General features: G+C 44.8%; 1 protein-coding gene across 1 annotated transcript in view; it reads right to left on the minus strand.

The window, feature by feature from the left end:
- rxfp2b (relaxin family peptide receptor 2b) overlaps positions 1-14,578 on the minus strand; it is a 192,897-nt gene that overhangs the window by 104,485 nt on the left and 73,834 nt on the right. Inside the window, exon 6 of the mRNA XM_041198672.1 lies at positions 10,574-10,645. Coding sequence (XP_041054606.1) covers positions 10,574-10,645 — 72 coding nt within the window. The remainder of the gene's footprint in view (positions 1-10,573; positions 10,646-14,578) is intronic.

Here is a 14,578-nt window from a genome sequence, read left to right on the forward strand (position 1 = left end):
AGGATCGATGATAGTGCATTGGATGTTGTCTACATGGATTACTGTAAGGCATTTGATAAAGTCCCACATGGCAGACTGGTCAGAAAAGTGAGATCCCATGGGATACAGGGGAAGGTGGTGAATTGGATCCAAAATTGGCTCAGTGACAGGAAACAAAGGGTAATGGTTGATGGATGTTTTTGTGAATGGAAAATGATTTCCCTGTGGTGTTCCACAGGGCTTGCTGTTGGTGCCCTTGCTGTTTGTTGTGTATATTAATGACTTGGACTTAAATGAGGGAGGCATGATTGGGAAATTTGCAGATGACACAAAAATTGGCCATGAAGTTGATAGTGAAGAAGACAGTTGTTGTTTCCAGAATGATATCAATGGATTGGTTGAGTGGGTAGAAAAGTGGCAAATGGAATTCAATCAGGAAAAGTGTGAAGTAATACATTTGGGGAGTGTAAACAAAGCAAGGGAATACTCAATAAATGGGATGATATTGAGAGGGTTTAAGGGAGTGAGACCTTGGAGTGCATGTCCACAGATCCCTGAATGTGGCAGAACAGGTGGATAAGATGTTAAAAAAAGCAAATGGATTTGCTTTCCTTTCTTGGACAAGGTATTGAATACAAAAGCATGGATGTAATGCTACTTAGCTCCTGGCTGGAATTTGTGTACAGTTCTGGTCACCACATTATAGGAAGCACAAAATTGTTCTGGAGAGAGTACAGAGAAGATTTACAAGGATGTTGCCAGGGCTTGAAAATTGCAGCTATAAGGAAAGATTGGATAGGCTGGGGTTGTTTTCCTTAGAACAGAGGAGCTGAGACTTAAATTCAGGTGTACAAAATTATGAGAGGCCTACGTAGCGTCGACAGGAAATACTTGTTTCCTCTAGCTGAGGGGTCAATTACCAGGGGGCACAGATTTAAAGTGATTGGTAGGAGGTTGAGAGAGGGCATGAGGAAAACATTTTCCACCCAGAGGGTGATGAGGATCTGGAATTCACTACCTGAATTGGTTGTTAAGGCTGAAATGCTCAACTAATTTAAAAGGTACTTGAATCTGCACCTGAAATGCTATAACCTGCAAGGCTACAGACCAGTTGCTAGAAAGTGGGATTAAAATGAGTGGCTAGTTTCTTTTTTATCTCTTTTTTGGCTGGCACCATGATGGGCTGAATGGCCTCTTTCTGTACCATAACTTTCTATGGTTCTATAATTAGTGCATGGCAGGCAACTGTAAAACAGGACAATGCATTCAAAATATGGTTGTCTGAAGGATGAGCTGCTGCAAGATCTTCATGTGGGTGTTTGCTGCTGACCTCAGCACAGGCATGATCAACCTCCTCTCCAGCCAGCTCAATGGTTCTGTTCTCAAAGGCAGTGAGGACCTTGAATTCCGGTGTTCCAAACCTGGTCTGGGACCTCTCCCTGCAATTGTGTGCAAGCTTGACCTGCATAAAGACAGATAATGTGAGCAGGATGCATGCCAGGACAGATGGTAAGAACACCTGGCATGTGTGGGTGGTGAGTGGAGCCATGGGTGGGTGAGGATGCAAGCTCCAGAGGAAACAAGCCCAGATGGAGATGTGAAGGTGTGTTTGAGAGACAGTGGTCATGCCTCTTGAGCTGGCAGCATGTGGGATGCCAGTGAATATGTGATGGGCTTGTGAGTGTGAGTTGAGAGTGATGAGATGCTTGACTTACCCTGGTAGCATGGATGAGATCATTCATTCTTCTTTTTCACTGGGTGGCTGACCTCTTCTTTGCTGCATTGGCACTGATCACCACTGCCACCTCCTGCTAAGCCGGAGTGGTGAGGTTGATGGACCTTCTCTAGCCAACACGGGGGTAGCGGATATCATGGCGGGCCTCGACTGCATCCAGCAGGCCTTCTAGTGAGGCATCACTGAATTTTGGAACTGCATGGTTCTTCCCTTTGGCAGCCATGTCTTCCGTGGAACTGTCCTGGGCAGCAGACATTAAAAAAGCTGTGCTAGGGTGCCATTTAAATATGGCACTCAGAGTGAGGAGGCAGTGAGCTCACGATGGAGCAGGCAAATCAGAGGCCACCGTCCACGATCCAGCATGTTTCCTGTGCGTGCACAACTAATGTGGCGGGAAGCGGACAATACAGTGCAATACCCGCCATTGTGGCTGGCGGGTAAAGTGTCGTTTATTACGCCTGCCGCCCTACTTAGTGCAATGAGGGGAAAATCCACCCATGAGTTCAGATCCGAAACATTTTTTGGACTGGAAAATGCTTGTGATTTTATAAATGATCCTTTTCTCACTTTTGATTTCAACCTCACTCCAGGCTAAAAATTGTATATTAACAGCTTTCTAGCAGGGCGATCACAATTCATTATTACCCCACACCCACTGAAGTTAATGCAAGTCGCTTAAACTTAATGCTGTCTGCTCATCACCATGTGGCGTGCAGCCCACACTAAAGATGCTGCTGATTGGCTGCATGCTTGGCAGGGGGCCTAGCTGCATGCATGGCTAGCGCAAAGTTAAAGTTCGCCTGCACTTCTTAAAGCCAGCTTGCACCTCTTAAAGGGAAGGTGCATACTGGCTGCAACAGGTGGTGAAACTGAAAAGGAAGGAAGTGCAGCAATAAGGTAGCAGGCTAGAGAGGGGTTTCTTAAGTTCACTGATGCTGGAGGCCTTAGTCCAGGAGATGGAAAGGAGGATAAATGTTATGTTTCTGCAAAGAGTTGGGAGGCCTTTAAGGCACACATCGCAAAGGAAATGGGAACAAGTAGCCACAGAGGTCAATTCAAGGAGTGTGGCCCTAAGAATGTGGCTGCGGTGCTGGAAGAACTTTAATGACCTCACACGAGTGATCAAGGTCAATGCATGCACCTTCAAATGCCATCTCCTGCCCACTGCACCAGCATCCACACACACACTGCTCAATGCACCATACCCCATCCCTCACTCATCAGCAATCTTTTACAATCAGAACTAATGCTCACCATTCATAAGCTCCACCTCATTCTCACACACATAGCACTGCTGCAAGCCTCACACCCACAACTCACAGCTCTCATACACTTCCAGTTATTCAGCCAAGACAGATGCATTGCAACACAATCAGTGACACTCTTCCCTCTCTCTTGCTGGGCAAAATGGCACATAACTGAAAGGAGCAACACGGAACTTGCATGCTTCTCCTGAGCTCCTTGAAGATGGTGTGAATTGCTGGGTATTCAGTGATTGGGGCTGTTGCAAATTTTGTCACTGAGAACATCCTGCCTATTGAATGTTCTCAAATCCCATTTCACCCTCAACCAACAATCTGACAAGAAGTGCAAGTTGTGCATGGTGTAACCATGTACCTCTTTTTTCTAGCCAACACTACTTCCCTCACACCAATCTACCCCAAAGCATTTATGCTTTCAGAAAGCAAGAACTGCTGTCTAGCCAGCCAATGTAGCCTCACTGAAGGGGGAAAGTAAGAGCAGCTGTCTGATGAAGAATCACCATCACTTGCAGAATGGCATATCAAGTAATGTGGAGGGTAATTTAGAGACAGAATCAGCACATGGTGGGTCACCAGGCGTGACTGTGCCACCGACAGGCCATATGACAAAAGGAGCAAGCATGTGTTCCAGTTTCCCAGACGGCGAGGTTGCTGAGGACTCAGATGAGGCCTTCAATGGGGTGGTATGCTGGAAAAGGCTGATGGAAATGTACACAGGGATACTTGATGCATTGACAGTCCAGCCACAGAGCCTGTTGTCATTTTCAAGGAGCAAGGAGGAGTACAGCTCCAACGTGGTGCAGGGCATAATGCAGAGCTTGGAACCCATTCTTTCCAGAGTGGAAATGGTGATCAACATCATGACAGTTTTTTAAAATTAATTTACGGGATGCGGTCTTCGCTGGTTGGGCCAGCATTTATTGCTCATCCCTAGTTGCCCTTGAGAAGGTGGTGGTGAGCTGCCTTCTTGAACTGCTGCAGTCCATGTGGTGTGGGTACACCCACAGTGCTGTTAGGAAGGGAGCTCCAGGATTTTAACCCAGTGACCGTGAAGGAACGGCGATATATTTCCAAGTCAGAATGGTGAGTGACTTGGAGGGAAACTTCTAGGTGGTGGTGTTCCTATCTATCTGCTGCCCTTGTCCTTCTAGATGGTAGTGGTCGAAGGAGCCTTGGTGAATTTCTGCAGTGCATCTTGTAGATGGTACACACCGCTGCTACTGTGCATCGGTGGCGGAGGGAGTGAATGTTTGTGGATGTGGTGCCAATCAAGCGGATTGCTTTGTCCTGGATGGTGTGAAACTTCTTGAGTGTTGTGGGAGCTGCACTCATCCAGGCAAGTGGAGAATTCCATCACACTCCTGACTTGTACCTTGTAGATGGTGGACAGGCTTTGGGGAGTCAGGAGGTGGGTTACTCATCGCACTATTGCTAGCCTCTGACCTGCTCTTCTAACCACAGTATTTATATGGCTAGTCCAGTTCAGTTTCTAGTCAATGGTAACCCCCAGGATGTTGATAGTGGTGGGTTCTGTGATGGTAATGAACATCAAGGGGCAATAGATGGATCTCCTTTATTGGAGATGGTCATTGCCTGACACTTGTGTGGTGCGAATTTTACTTGTCACTTGTCAGCCCAAGCCTGGATATTGTCCAGGTCTCACTGCATTTGGACACGGACTGCTTCAGTATCTGAGAAGTCGTGAATGGTGCTGAACTTGTACGATCAGCAGCGAACGTCCCCACTGTTGACCTTATGATGGAAGGAAGGTCATTAATGAAGCAGCTAAAGATGGTTGGGCCAAGGACACTACCCTGAGGAACTCCTGCAGTGATAATTTCTTTTAGTTATGTGTTGCAGCATCTGGTGTCTCAGTTTCCATAACAGCACAGGCAGAAGTTACAGTGGAAGCTTAAACTGAGCCCATGCTTGTTGCTATGGAAGCTGGGTCAAAATCCTGGTACTCCCTTCCTAACAGCATGGTGGGTGTACCTACACCACAGACTACAGCAGTTCAAGAAGGCAGCTCACCACCACCTTCTCAAGGGCAACTAGGGATGGGCAATAAATGCTGGCCCAGCCAGCGAAGCCCACATCCCGTGAATGAATTTAAAAAATGCCCAATTTGGTATCTTGTAGGCTCAGACTGCTGCCATCATGTCTGCGGGTACTATGTAGCTACTTGCAGCAACCAAGCAATTTGCGCTCCAGAAGATTATTATTTGGATCGTTTATTTTGTGGTTTGCATTGTGACCAAGCGGACAATGAAAGGGTTAGTAACATCGGGAGGTTAAGAACTGAGGAACTGTTGGTGAAAGGGGAATTGGGGTGTGGTTACTAACACCGCATTCAAATTAGCTCTTCATGTAAAGCCCAGACACAGGTTGCTGCCTCCTTTCCTGTTGCTCATCTTCTGTCGCTTCCTCCTCTTTGTGCTCTTGCTCCTCACCTGATAATTAGTGGCAATTGCTGTCCCCTCATGGTGACAAGGTGGTACAACATGTCACCATGAATCTTGAGACCCATTCAGCCGAGTACTGTTGGTCTCCTCCACAACTATGGAAAGCATGTAGAACTGTACCATGAACCAGAATAAATCAGCAGTTAATCTGTAACTAATGATGATCTCTTTAAATAGTGCTGGTGGGGGAATCCTCCCTTTACACGTGTTCAGCTATATGAGCTTAAGAGAGGACATCAACTGGACCATTGGGCTGCAAAATCACGGCACTGATATCAAATCGTCATTGCACAGGATCTCTGTGCTTTGCAAACCTTTGGCAGGTGAGCGATAGCAACCGAATCAAGATAGACTCCAGTGCGTTTTGTGTCACAAATATGCATGCACACCTCAGATGCCATTTTGCTCGCCTAAGGGCTCTCATTTTACCCAAAAAAAATGGATGACACCAAACCCATTTTTTCTCAAAGGATTTAAACAGGACTTTTAAGAGAAATAGGCATAAAGCAGGGAAGCAATATATTAAGGATTTAAGGTAAAGATTAGTGATGGGGCGGATTATAAGTGGATTTATTGGTGCTGTAATTTTGCAGCCTAATGGTCCAGCTGATGCCCCTCTTAAGCTCATGCAGCTTAACATGTGTAAAGGAAGGATTCCCCCACCAATGCTATTTAAAGAGACCATCATTAGTTGTGATGGCAGCTTTAACTTTCAAAAGAAGGGAAGATGTCTCAAGAAAAGGGAGACAATAGAAATTTGGCAAATATGAAGAACTGAAAAGATGATTGAGTATAGGAGCTGTGCAGGGCCGGCACCAAAGAAACAGCGAGAGGGTCTCATGAGAATGGCGTGGGAAAAATAAACATTCTTAGCATGTGGGGTAACAAAGGCAAAGCCATATTGATTGCTCATTCGTAGTTGCACTGAGGTGGTGGTACATCACGGGACAGGGGATGTAGACAATGTCAAACACTGGGGCCTGGGGCTGGGAATGGGGGATGGTGGGCTCCTTATTCAAATCAGAGTTTCTTGTTGTCCCTGAGCCTGAGCAGCTAGATGCAAAGCCACAAACCTGAAAAACGGACTTTAAAAAAAACCCAGAACCTTCAGTCTGAGCTCTGATTTTTTAATAAAGCTGGTCTGTCAGTACCAGGTCAATTTCATGGAGTTCCTGCTGTTGCCTCTGACCTTTGGGCAGCTTCGTGGTTCCATTTTGTTTGAAAATCCCACCAGAAAGACCACAAAGTTGCCCAAAGGTGAGCAGCAGCCTCAAAGCAACTGAGAGAGTTTTTGGTTGAAAAATGGTTAGTTAAATCTCTATTTCAGAGCCAATTGGATGCAGGGGGAGGGGAGAGATGGTTGGTTGTGGGTGTTGGAGGGGAAGGGAGGAGTTTGGAGGGTATTGGAGGGGTGGAGATAGGTTGGGGGGGTGTTGTAGGGGTGGAAAACAGGTTGTGGGCTCTTAGCCAGGTGGGGCAGTAGGTTGGGGTGTTGCTGAGGTGGGGATTAGGTTGGGAGCTCTTTTGGGGGGGCTGCTTGCGGGGTGTTGGAGAGCGGTGAGAAGGTTGGGAGACATTGGAGTGATGAGAGGCAGATTGGGGTCTTTTGAAGGGTAGGTTGGGGGTGTTGGAGGGGTGGGAGTTGGTGTGGGGATCTTGGAGGGTAGGGAGTATGTTGGGGGCATTGGAGGGATGGGGGGATATTGGGGGCTGTTGGAATGGCGGGTGTCAGGGGTGGCATGGCATGGGGTGGGGGGGCAGGGGTGGCATGGCATGGGCTGGGTGCTGTCACTGTTTTTTTGCTGTTGGAGTCTCTTTTTTATTAATTAGGTTTTTTCATTTTAGGCTGTAAATTCACAGTGTTCAACACAATGTGTATGACAGTTTCTGGAGGGAAGGGGAAAGCTCTTGAGTTAAGGCCATACTGAATTTATGTACCTTGTATTATTCTTCTCTGAAAATTTCAGATCAACAATTCAATCTCCTGTGCATTTTCCTAAGATTCTGTTCGATGTCTGATTGGTAATTCTGGGGTAACGTCATTAGCATAAAAGAAGCAGTTGCTATTTATGGTATATTGTGGGTTGGTGCCAGAGAAGCCAGAATGGTAAGGTTGTATTAGCTACAGAGTTGAATTGCTTTGTAAATGTAGTGAATACTTTGTAGTCACTTTCCTAACATCTGTTGATTGTTCAATGATTAATTACTCTTAGAGAATCAGCATTGGACCTCCAATTTCACCAATGCTACAGTCACTCTGCCTACTGCATGCAGATGTAATGAAAGAAAGACAAAACCTTTATATTTATACAGCACCTTTAACAATGTCCCGAATTGCTTTACAGCCAATTAAATATTTTTGAGTTGTTGTCACTGGTATAATGTAGGCAATGCTATGAATTGGCAGAGCAGGCTTGAGGGGTTGAATGGCTTACTCTTGCTCCTAATACATATGTTTCCATGTCATTCTGGATGGAGGAGATGAGTTGGGTTAGATGGCCTTTGTCATCCATAATTATCTTGTGAACAGAGGGTTGAATAATAGCTAGAGTTATGTTTATTTTGTTGCTAATTGAAGTTTATTGTGAACAGGCTAAGAGGGGTGAAATTACTAAGACCTCAGTACGTAATGGGTTCATAGTGAAGCAGGAACCTGTTTTACACTACAAATGATTCTCAAGGGTCTTTTCAATTGACTTCAATCTTATCATTTTGTTACGTACCTATTATCCCACTCTATCTTGGGGCATTTATGAGATTTTTGAGGTATTTAAATATTGTGATAAAGTTGCATTACATAGTAGATATTGAAAACATATTGTACAAAGAAGCAGCAACCAGCAGAGCCTTCAGAATTGCTGATCAAGGATCAGCATATAATTGTGAATCATTCCATCTTTGTCTTCTGGACTCTTAAAAGTTGTGTTGCACAGAGGCACCTGAGGACTCCAATGCTTCTCACTGACAGTGAAGACCTATGCTGTTCAATCATTACACCTTATTGCTCAGGAGTCATTTGATCTTTCTATCCTTGAGATTACTAATAAAACAATATTACACCCCTTCTATGAAATAATTATATTGGATAGTAACATGCACCCAGGCAGGAGAAAGTATCCTAATTTTTCTATAGAATGGAAAAGATCTTTCACAGTATATCTGGGTTGCAAGTATTGAATCTTCCTCCCAAATATGAATTTACTGTCACCATATTTGTATGGCGCAATGTGCAAACATGTTAATGAGGGCTGAGGCAGTAACTGAAATCAGTGTTATCATCTGTGCAGTTCAATAAATAACCAATAGAATATTTTCCTACCAAATTAATAATATGGCATGATGCTGAAAAGGTAAAATTTGTACTCTTTTGCTTGTTTAATAGTCATAGTAGGATCGCTAAATGACATACACAAACTAACACTGCATTATATCATTGCTGCTCTTAATATTAAAGTCCCATGCGGCATATATATCAGATGATATTTGCAACTAGGTGTCAATCGTGAAAGGGGGAAAATAATATGTATGATTGAGGGAAAGGGTTAAATGGTGGGGGAGGGGTGGCGGTGTGAGGAATAAGTGGCCCGCCGGGAAAGCGGAAAAGTACCAGAGCCCATGACTTCTCTCCCAGGCTCTGGATAGTACTAGAAAGCATGAAATTGCTGCAGTCCTTATTGTGGTCATAGTGCCTCTATGATTACACTAGGTATAGAATTCCAAGATTTTGACTCAGTGATGATGGAGGAATGATGCAAGACCGGGAGGAGAATGTGGATTTGATACTGTTCTCATAACACTTTTGTTCTTGTCTATCTTGATGGTAGGTGTCATTGGAGATACAGGGGATGTCAAAATAAGTTTGGTAGATTTGTGCAGAAGATCGTGCAGCCAAAGTGCAGCAATTATGGAGGGTGTGATGCAGGCTTCAATGCTAAGGGTGTCAATCAAGTAAACTGTTGTATTCTGAATGGAATTAATTCTCTTGAGTATTGTTGATCCCTAAGATGTTGATGATGGGTAATTCAATATGGCGATGCTGATGAAGGTCAAGGGAGATGGTTAGGTTTTTTCATTGTACACTAGCAATGGTGCAAGTTAAGCTATCTTACCAGTCTGTGGGAGAGTATGTTGGACTATAACGTATTACTTCAATATAATGCTAGATAGAATTTTTTAAAAACTTTAAACATTTAGGACAGGATTTTTGTGTTGTCAGGCGGGTGCAGTGAGTGGGCCCGGGAGCAGCTGGGAAACAGCCTGCCACCCACGATAGGTCCTTGACCACGATTTCACACCGGCTGTCCAATTAACGACCAGCCAGCATGAAAGGTGAGCTGAGAAGCTCATGTGTGGAGCAGCGCACAATGAAAGTTCCTTGGAGGCAGGGAGCTGAAGAATTTTAATCCAGTGGATAAAGTTTTTAAAAATCTGGAAGAAATGTACACACAGTGGACTCACTCACCTTAACATGTATGTTTGAAAAATTCTGCCCAAAATCTTTATTTTTTAAATTTAATTACGGAAACCTCATCCCGCTGTGGATGAGGGTTCCTGAAAAATCCAAAGACCACCTGTCTGATTCGCCCGCTCGCCAAGTGTAAGGTCGGACAGGTATTGAAAAAAGCACTTAATTAATACTTTAATGGCCTTAATAGGCCTCTTAATTGTCAGTGGGCATGCTGCCGACCGAAATATTGCGCAAATGTGCAAGGATGTTAGGACGCTGGCCTGATGTCATCGTGTGCTATTTCACACTCGGGGGTGTTGGGCGCACGCCCACATGCCGAGTGGAAAATCCTGCCCTTAATTTTTGTTGATTAAAACACGAATGGTAGATGTTTAGCTGAATTGGACATTTAAACTGAGCCTGTTCCACTCATCTTTAAACACACCAATAAATTCTTGGCTCTGAGCTAGGCTCATGTTCAACATGTGTTTTGGCTGAAGTTGGGTTTACGCGCTCTGTTCATGCTTGACTCACCGCTGGAAGCAGTCTGTAGGTTAAACTGTGTCCCCTTACCATTTTTCATTTAGTCAATCATGTTAAACCTGTGCTTATGTTTAAGCATACAAATATTTATTCACCTTATCCCTAAGCATTAAGATAAGTCACTGTATATAAATTGTTTACTTACAATCGTCTGAGTTTATAAAGTCCAGAAAATGCAGTTTTTGAAATGGATCTGATCTGGTTATTCTGCAGATATCTGCAAGGCAATAAAATAACAATATTGTAACTGTCTTCATCGTTACATTGTCAAAGATAATTGCTTGGATTTTGTGATTGAAATGACAGTGAAACTGTCAGTGTTTGCAGTCACTGTTACTCTAACAGACAGCAAATTCTGGAGCTCTCACATACACAGATAAATGTAGAAACCCTGAAGATGCTGTCACTGACTCTATGCTTCTTCATGGGGCCCTCAGAGATCATGAACTGATAAGAAATTCTTTGTACCACTGTAAAAATCCTTGAAAAAATTACATCTTTTTACAGAAGGACTTAAGAAATAGGAGCAGGAGAAGACAATATGGCCTGTTGAGCCTGCTCTGCCATTGAATCTGATCATGGATGATCTTGGGCTTCAATTCCACTTTCTCACCTGGTCCCCAAAGCTTTGATTCCCTGAGAGACCAAAAATATGTCTGTCTCAGCCTTAAATATATTAAATAATGGTGTATCCACAACTCTCTGGGGTAGAGAATTCATAACACTTTGAGTGAAAACATAACAAAGATTCATAATACTTTGAGTGAAAGCATTTTCCTCATCTGAGTCCTAAATGATCAACCCCTTATCCTGAGACTGTGCCCCCGAGTTCCAGATTCGCCAGCCAAGGGAAACAAAATCTCATTATCTAGCCTGTCAAACCCCTTCAAAATCTGGAATGTTTCAATGAAATTACCTTTCATTCTTGTAAATTCCAGAGAATTTAGGCCTAATTTACTCAGTCTGTCATCATAGGACAACCCTTTTACCCCAGGGACCAATTTAGTGAAACTTTGCTGTACTGCCTCTAATTCAAGTATATCCTTCCTTAAAATGGAGACCAAAATTACACACAGTATTCTAGTTATGGTCTCACCAAAGGCCCGTACAATTGTAGCAAAACCTCTTTATTCTTATATTACAATCCCCTTGCAATAAAGGCCAACATGCCATTTGCTTTCTTCATTGATTGCTCTACCTGCATGATAACTTTTTGTGTTCCTCATATGATACACCAAAGTCCCTTTGAACATCAATATTTACAAGTTTTATGCCTTTTAAAAATATTCTGCTCTTCTTTTCTTATGACCAATGTGAATAATTTCACACCTCCACACATTATCCTCCATCTGCCGCCTTGTTGCCCACTCACTTAACCTGTCTATATCTCTTTGCAGGCTTGTTGTGTCCTCTTCACAGCTTGCATTCCCACCCAGTTTTGTACTGTCTGCAAAATTAGATACATTACCATCTGTTGTTTTGTCTAAGTCATTAATATAGGTTGTAAATAGCTGATGCCCCAGCATTACCCTACTAGTTACATAATGAGAATTGGCTGAGAACCCAGAAATCCTTTACTCTTATTGAAATAGCTTAGCCCCAGAGAAATCATTCCTTGATTTACAGCTCCGGCTCTCTCATCTCTGCTTTTAGTTTCACAATGTTTATTTACACAAGGTTAAGTGATTTCAAGGGCTTATGGTTTCTGTTATTGATACTTTAAACTGGATCTGGATGATTGGCACTTTTATTGCCCTAATGAAATTTTTTTTAACATTGTGGAAAGTGAAGAATGAATTACTTTTTAAAGCTTTTTTTTTTACATATCCTACTGCCGCTATAGGATTCATCGGTTCTATATAGTGTATGGGCATGTAAGTGCCATACTTGACATAGTGGGTGTGGGGTCCTTGAGGGTAGGTAGAGTGGCATAGCTTGGCATAGAGACATGAGGGGCCATGGGGGTGGGTGGGACATGAGGTGGCATGGATGGGGCATGGGAAGCGTATGTGGGATGATGAGGTGTGAAGAGTGAGGGCTTGAGGGCCTTTATCCTTTTATTTTAACTGGGGTGAAGTACACACAACCGAGGCAGGGCTTTTAAATAGCCTGCCATGGCATGCGGCAGTGCCTGAGGCTGCCTTTGACCTTTTTCTTGGGTCAGCTGGCCTGACTCCAACCTGAACCCATCCCACCTGCTGTGGCAATGAAGATCCCACCATGGCAGGCACTTTCCCCTGAGGCAGGTGTGCTGAGCCAGGAATTTTCCCAACTCCTGCCACCCACCATGGTGATGATAATTCGAGCCAAAGTATTATCCTGCTCGCTGCCCCTCCTACTCCTCATCTCCCTCACTCTGCCATTCTGCTCCTCAACCCTCCTGCTTGTCAATTCTCCCAATCCCTGACCCTCCCAGCTTGCCACCTCTCCTGTAACCTGACCTTCTGGCTAGTCGATCTTCCCATTCCTGACCCTTTTGCTTCCCAACCCTCCTGCTGGCCAATGCTCCCGCTCCCCGATCCTCGCACTCCCTGAACCTCCCTCCCACTCCCTGACCCTCCTGATTCCCAACCCACCCATTTGTTGAACCTATTACTCCCCCAGCCATCCCACTCACCAGTTGGCACGCCTAGTAACTCTACTGATCTCTGACCCACCTGCTGCTTCCCTTTCCGACATTCTCATTTGCAACTTCTCTTGTTCCATCACTCACTTCCTCTCTCTCACCGCCCCTCTCCCAAGCTCTCACTCACTGCAAGATTTTATATAGCAGAAAAAGATTGCAAGATCAACCATGCCACTCCTGCACCAATTGCACCAATAATAAATCATTCAGGAACTAACATTGCGATCCCCTTTAAATAGCACTGGTGGGAAGTCCTTCATTTTGTTTAACAACTAGCACAAAGGAAGATGGTTATGGCTGTTGAAGGTCAATCATCTCAGTTCCAGGAGATCTCTGCAGGAGTTCCTCAGGGTAGCGTTCTCGGCCCAACCATCTTCAGCTGCTTCATCAATGACATTCCTTCCATCATAAGGTCAGAAGTGGGGATGTTCGCTGATGATTGCACAATGTTCAGCACCATTTGCGACTCCTCAGATACTGAAGCAGTCCATGTCCAAATGCAGCAAGAGCTGGACAATATCCAGGCTTGCGTTGACCTGGAGGATCAGGGAGTGGGAGGGAGGTTCAGGGAGTGCGAGGATCGGGGAGTGGGAGCATTGACCAGCAGGAGGGTTGGGAAGCAAAAGGGTCGGGAATGGGAAGGTCATCTAGCCGGAAGGTCAGGGTACAGGGGAGGTGGCAAGCTGGGAGGGTCAGGGATTGAGAGAGTTGACAAGCAGGAGGGTTGAGGAGCAGGATGGCAGTGAGTGGGGGAGATGAGGAGCAGGAGGGGCAGCGAGCAGGATAAGCTGCTCCAAAATGGTGCCAGTTGGATCACACATGTCAAGTAACATTCACGCCACACAAGTGCCAGGCAATGACCATCTCCAACAAGTGCGAATCCAACCATCGCCCCTTAACATTCTATGGCATTACCAACACTGAATCCCCCACTATCAACATCCTGGGGTTACCATAGACCAGAAATTGAACTGGACTAGCCATATAAATACTGTGGCTTCGAAAGCAGGTCAGAGGCCAGTAATCCTGCAGCGAGTAACTCACTTCCTGACTCCCCAAAGCTTGTGCACTATCTACACAGTACAAGTCAGAAGTGTGATGGAATACTCCCCATGTGCCTGGATGAGTGCAGCTCCAACAACACTCAAGAAGTTTGACACCATCAAGGTCATCCCATCCACAAACATTCACTCCCTCCACCACCAACACACAGTGTGTACCATCTACAAGATGCACCGCAGGAACTCACCAAGCCTCCACCAGTACCTTCCAAACCCACGGACGCTACCATTCAGAAGGACAAGGGCAGCAGACACATGGGAACGCCACCACCTGCAAGCTCTCCTACAAGCCCCTCACCGTCCTGACTTGGAAATGTATCACCGTTCCTTCACTGTCGCTGATTCAAAATCCTGAACTCCCTCCCTAACAGCACTGTGGGTGTACCTACACTACATGGACTGCAATTGTTCAAGAAGGAAGCTCACCATCACCTTCTCAAGGGCAATTAGGGAGAATTATTGT

Source organism: Carcharodon carcharias, chromosome 11 (assembly GCF_017639515.1).
Source record: "Carcharodon carcharias isolate sCarCar2 chromosome 11, sCarCar2.pri, whole genome shotgun sequence".
Lineage (NCBI taxonomy): Eukaryota > Metazoa > Chordata > Chondrichthyes > Lamniformes > Lamnidae > Carcharodon > Carcharodon carcharias.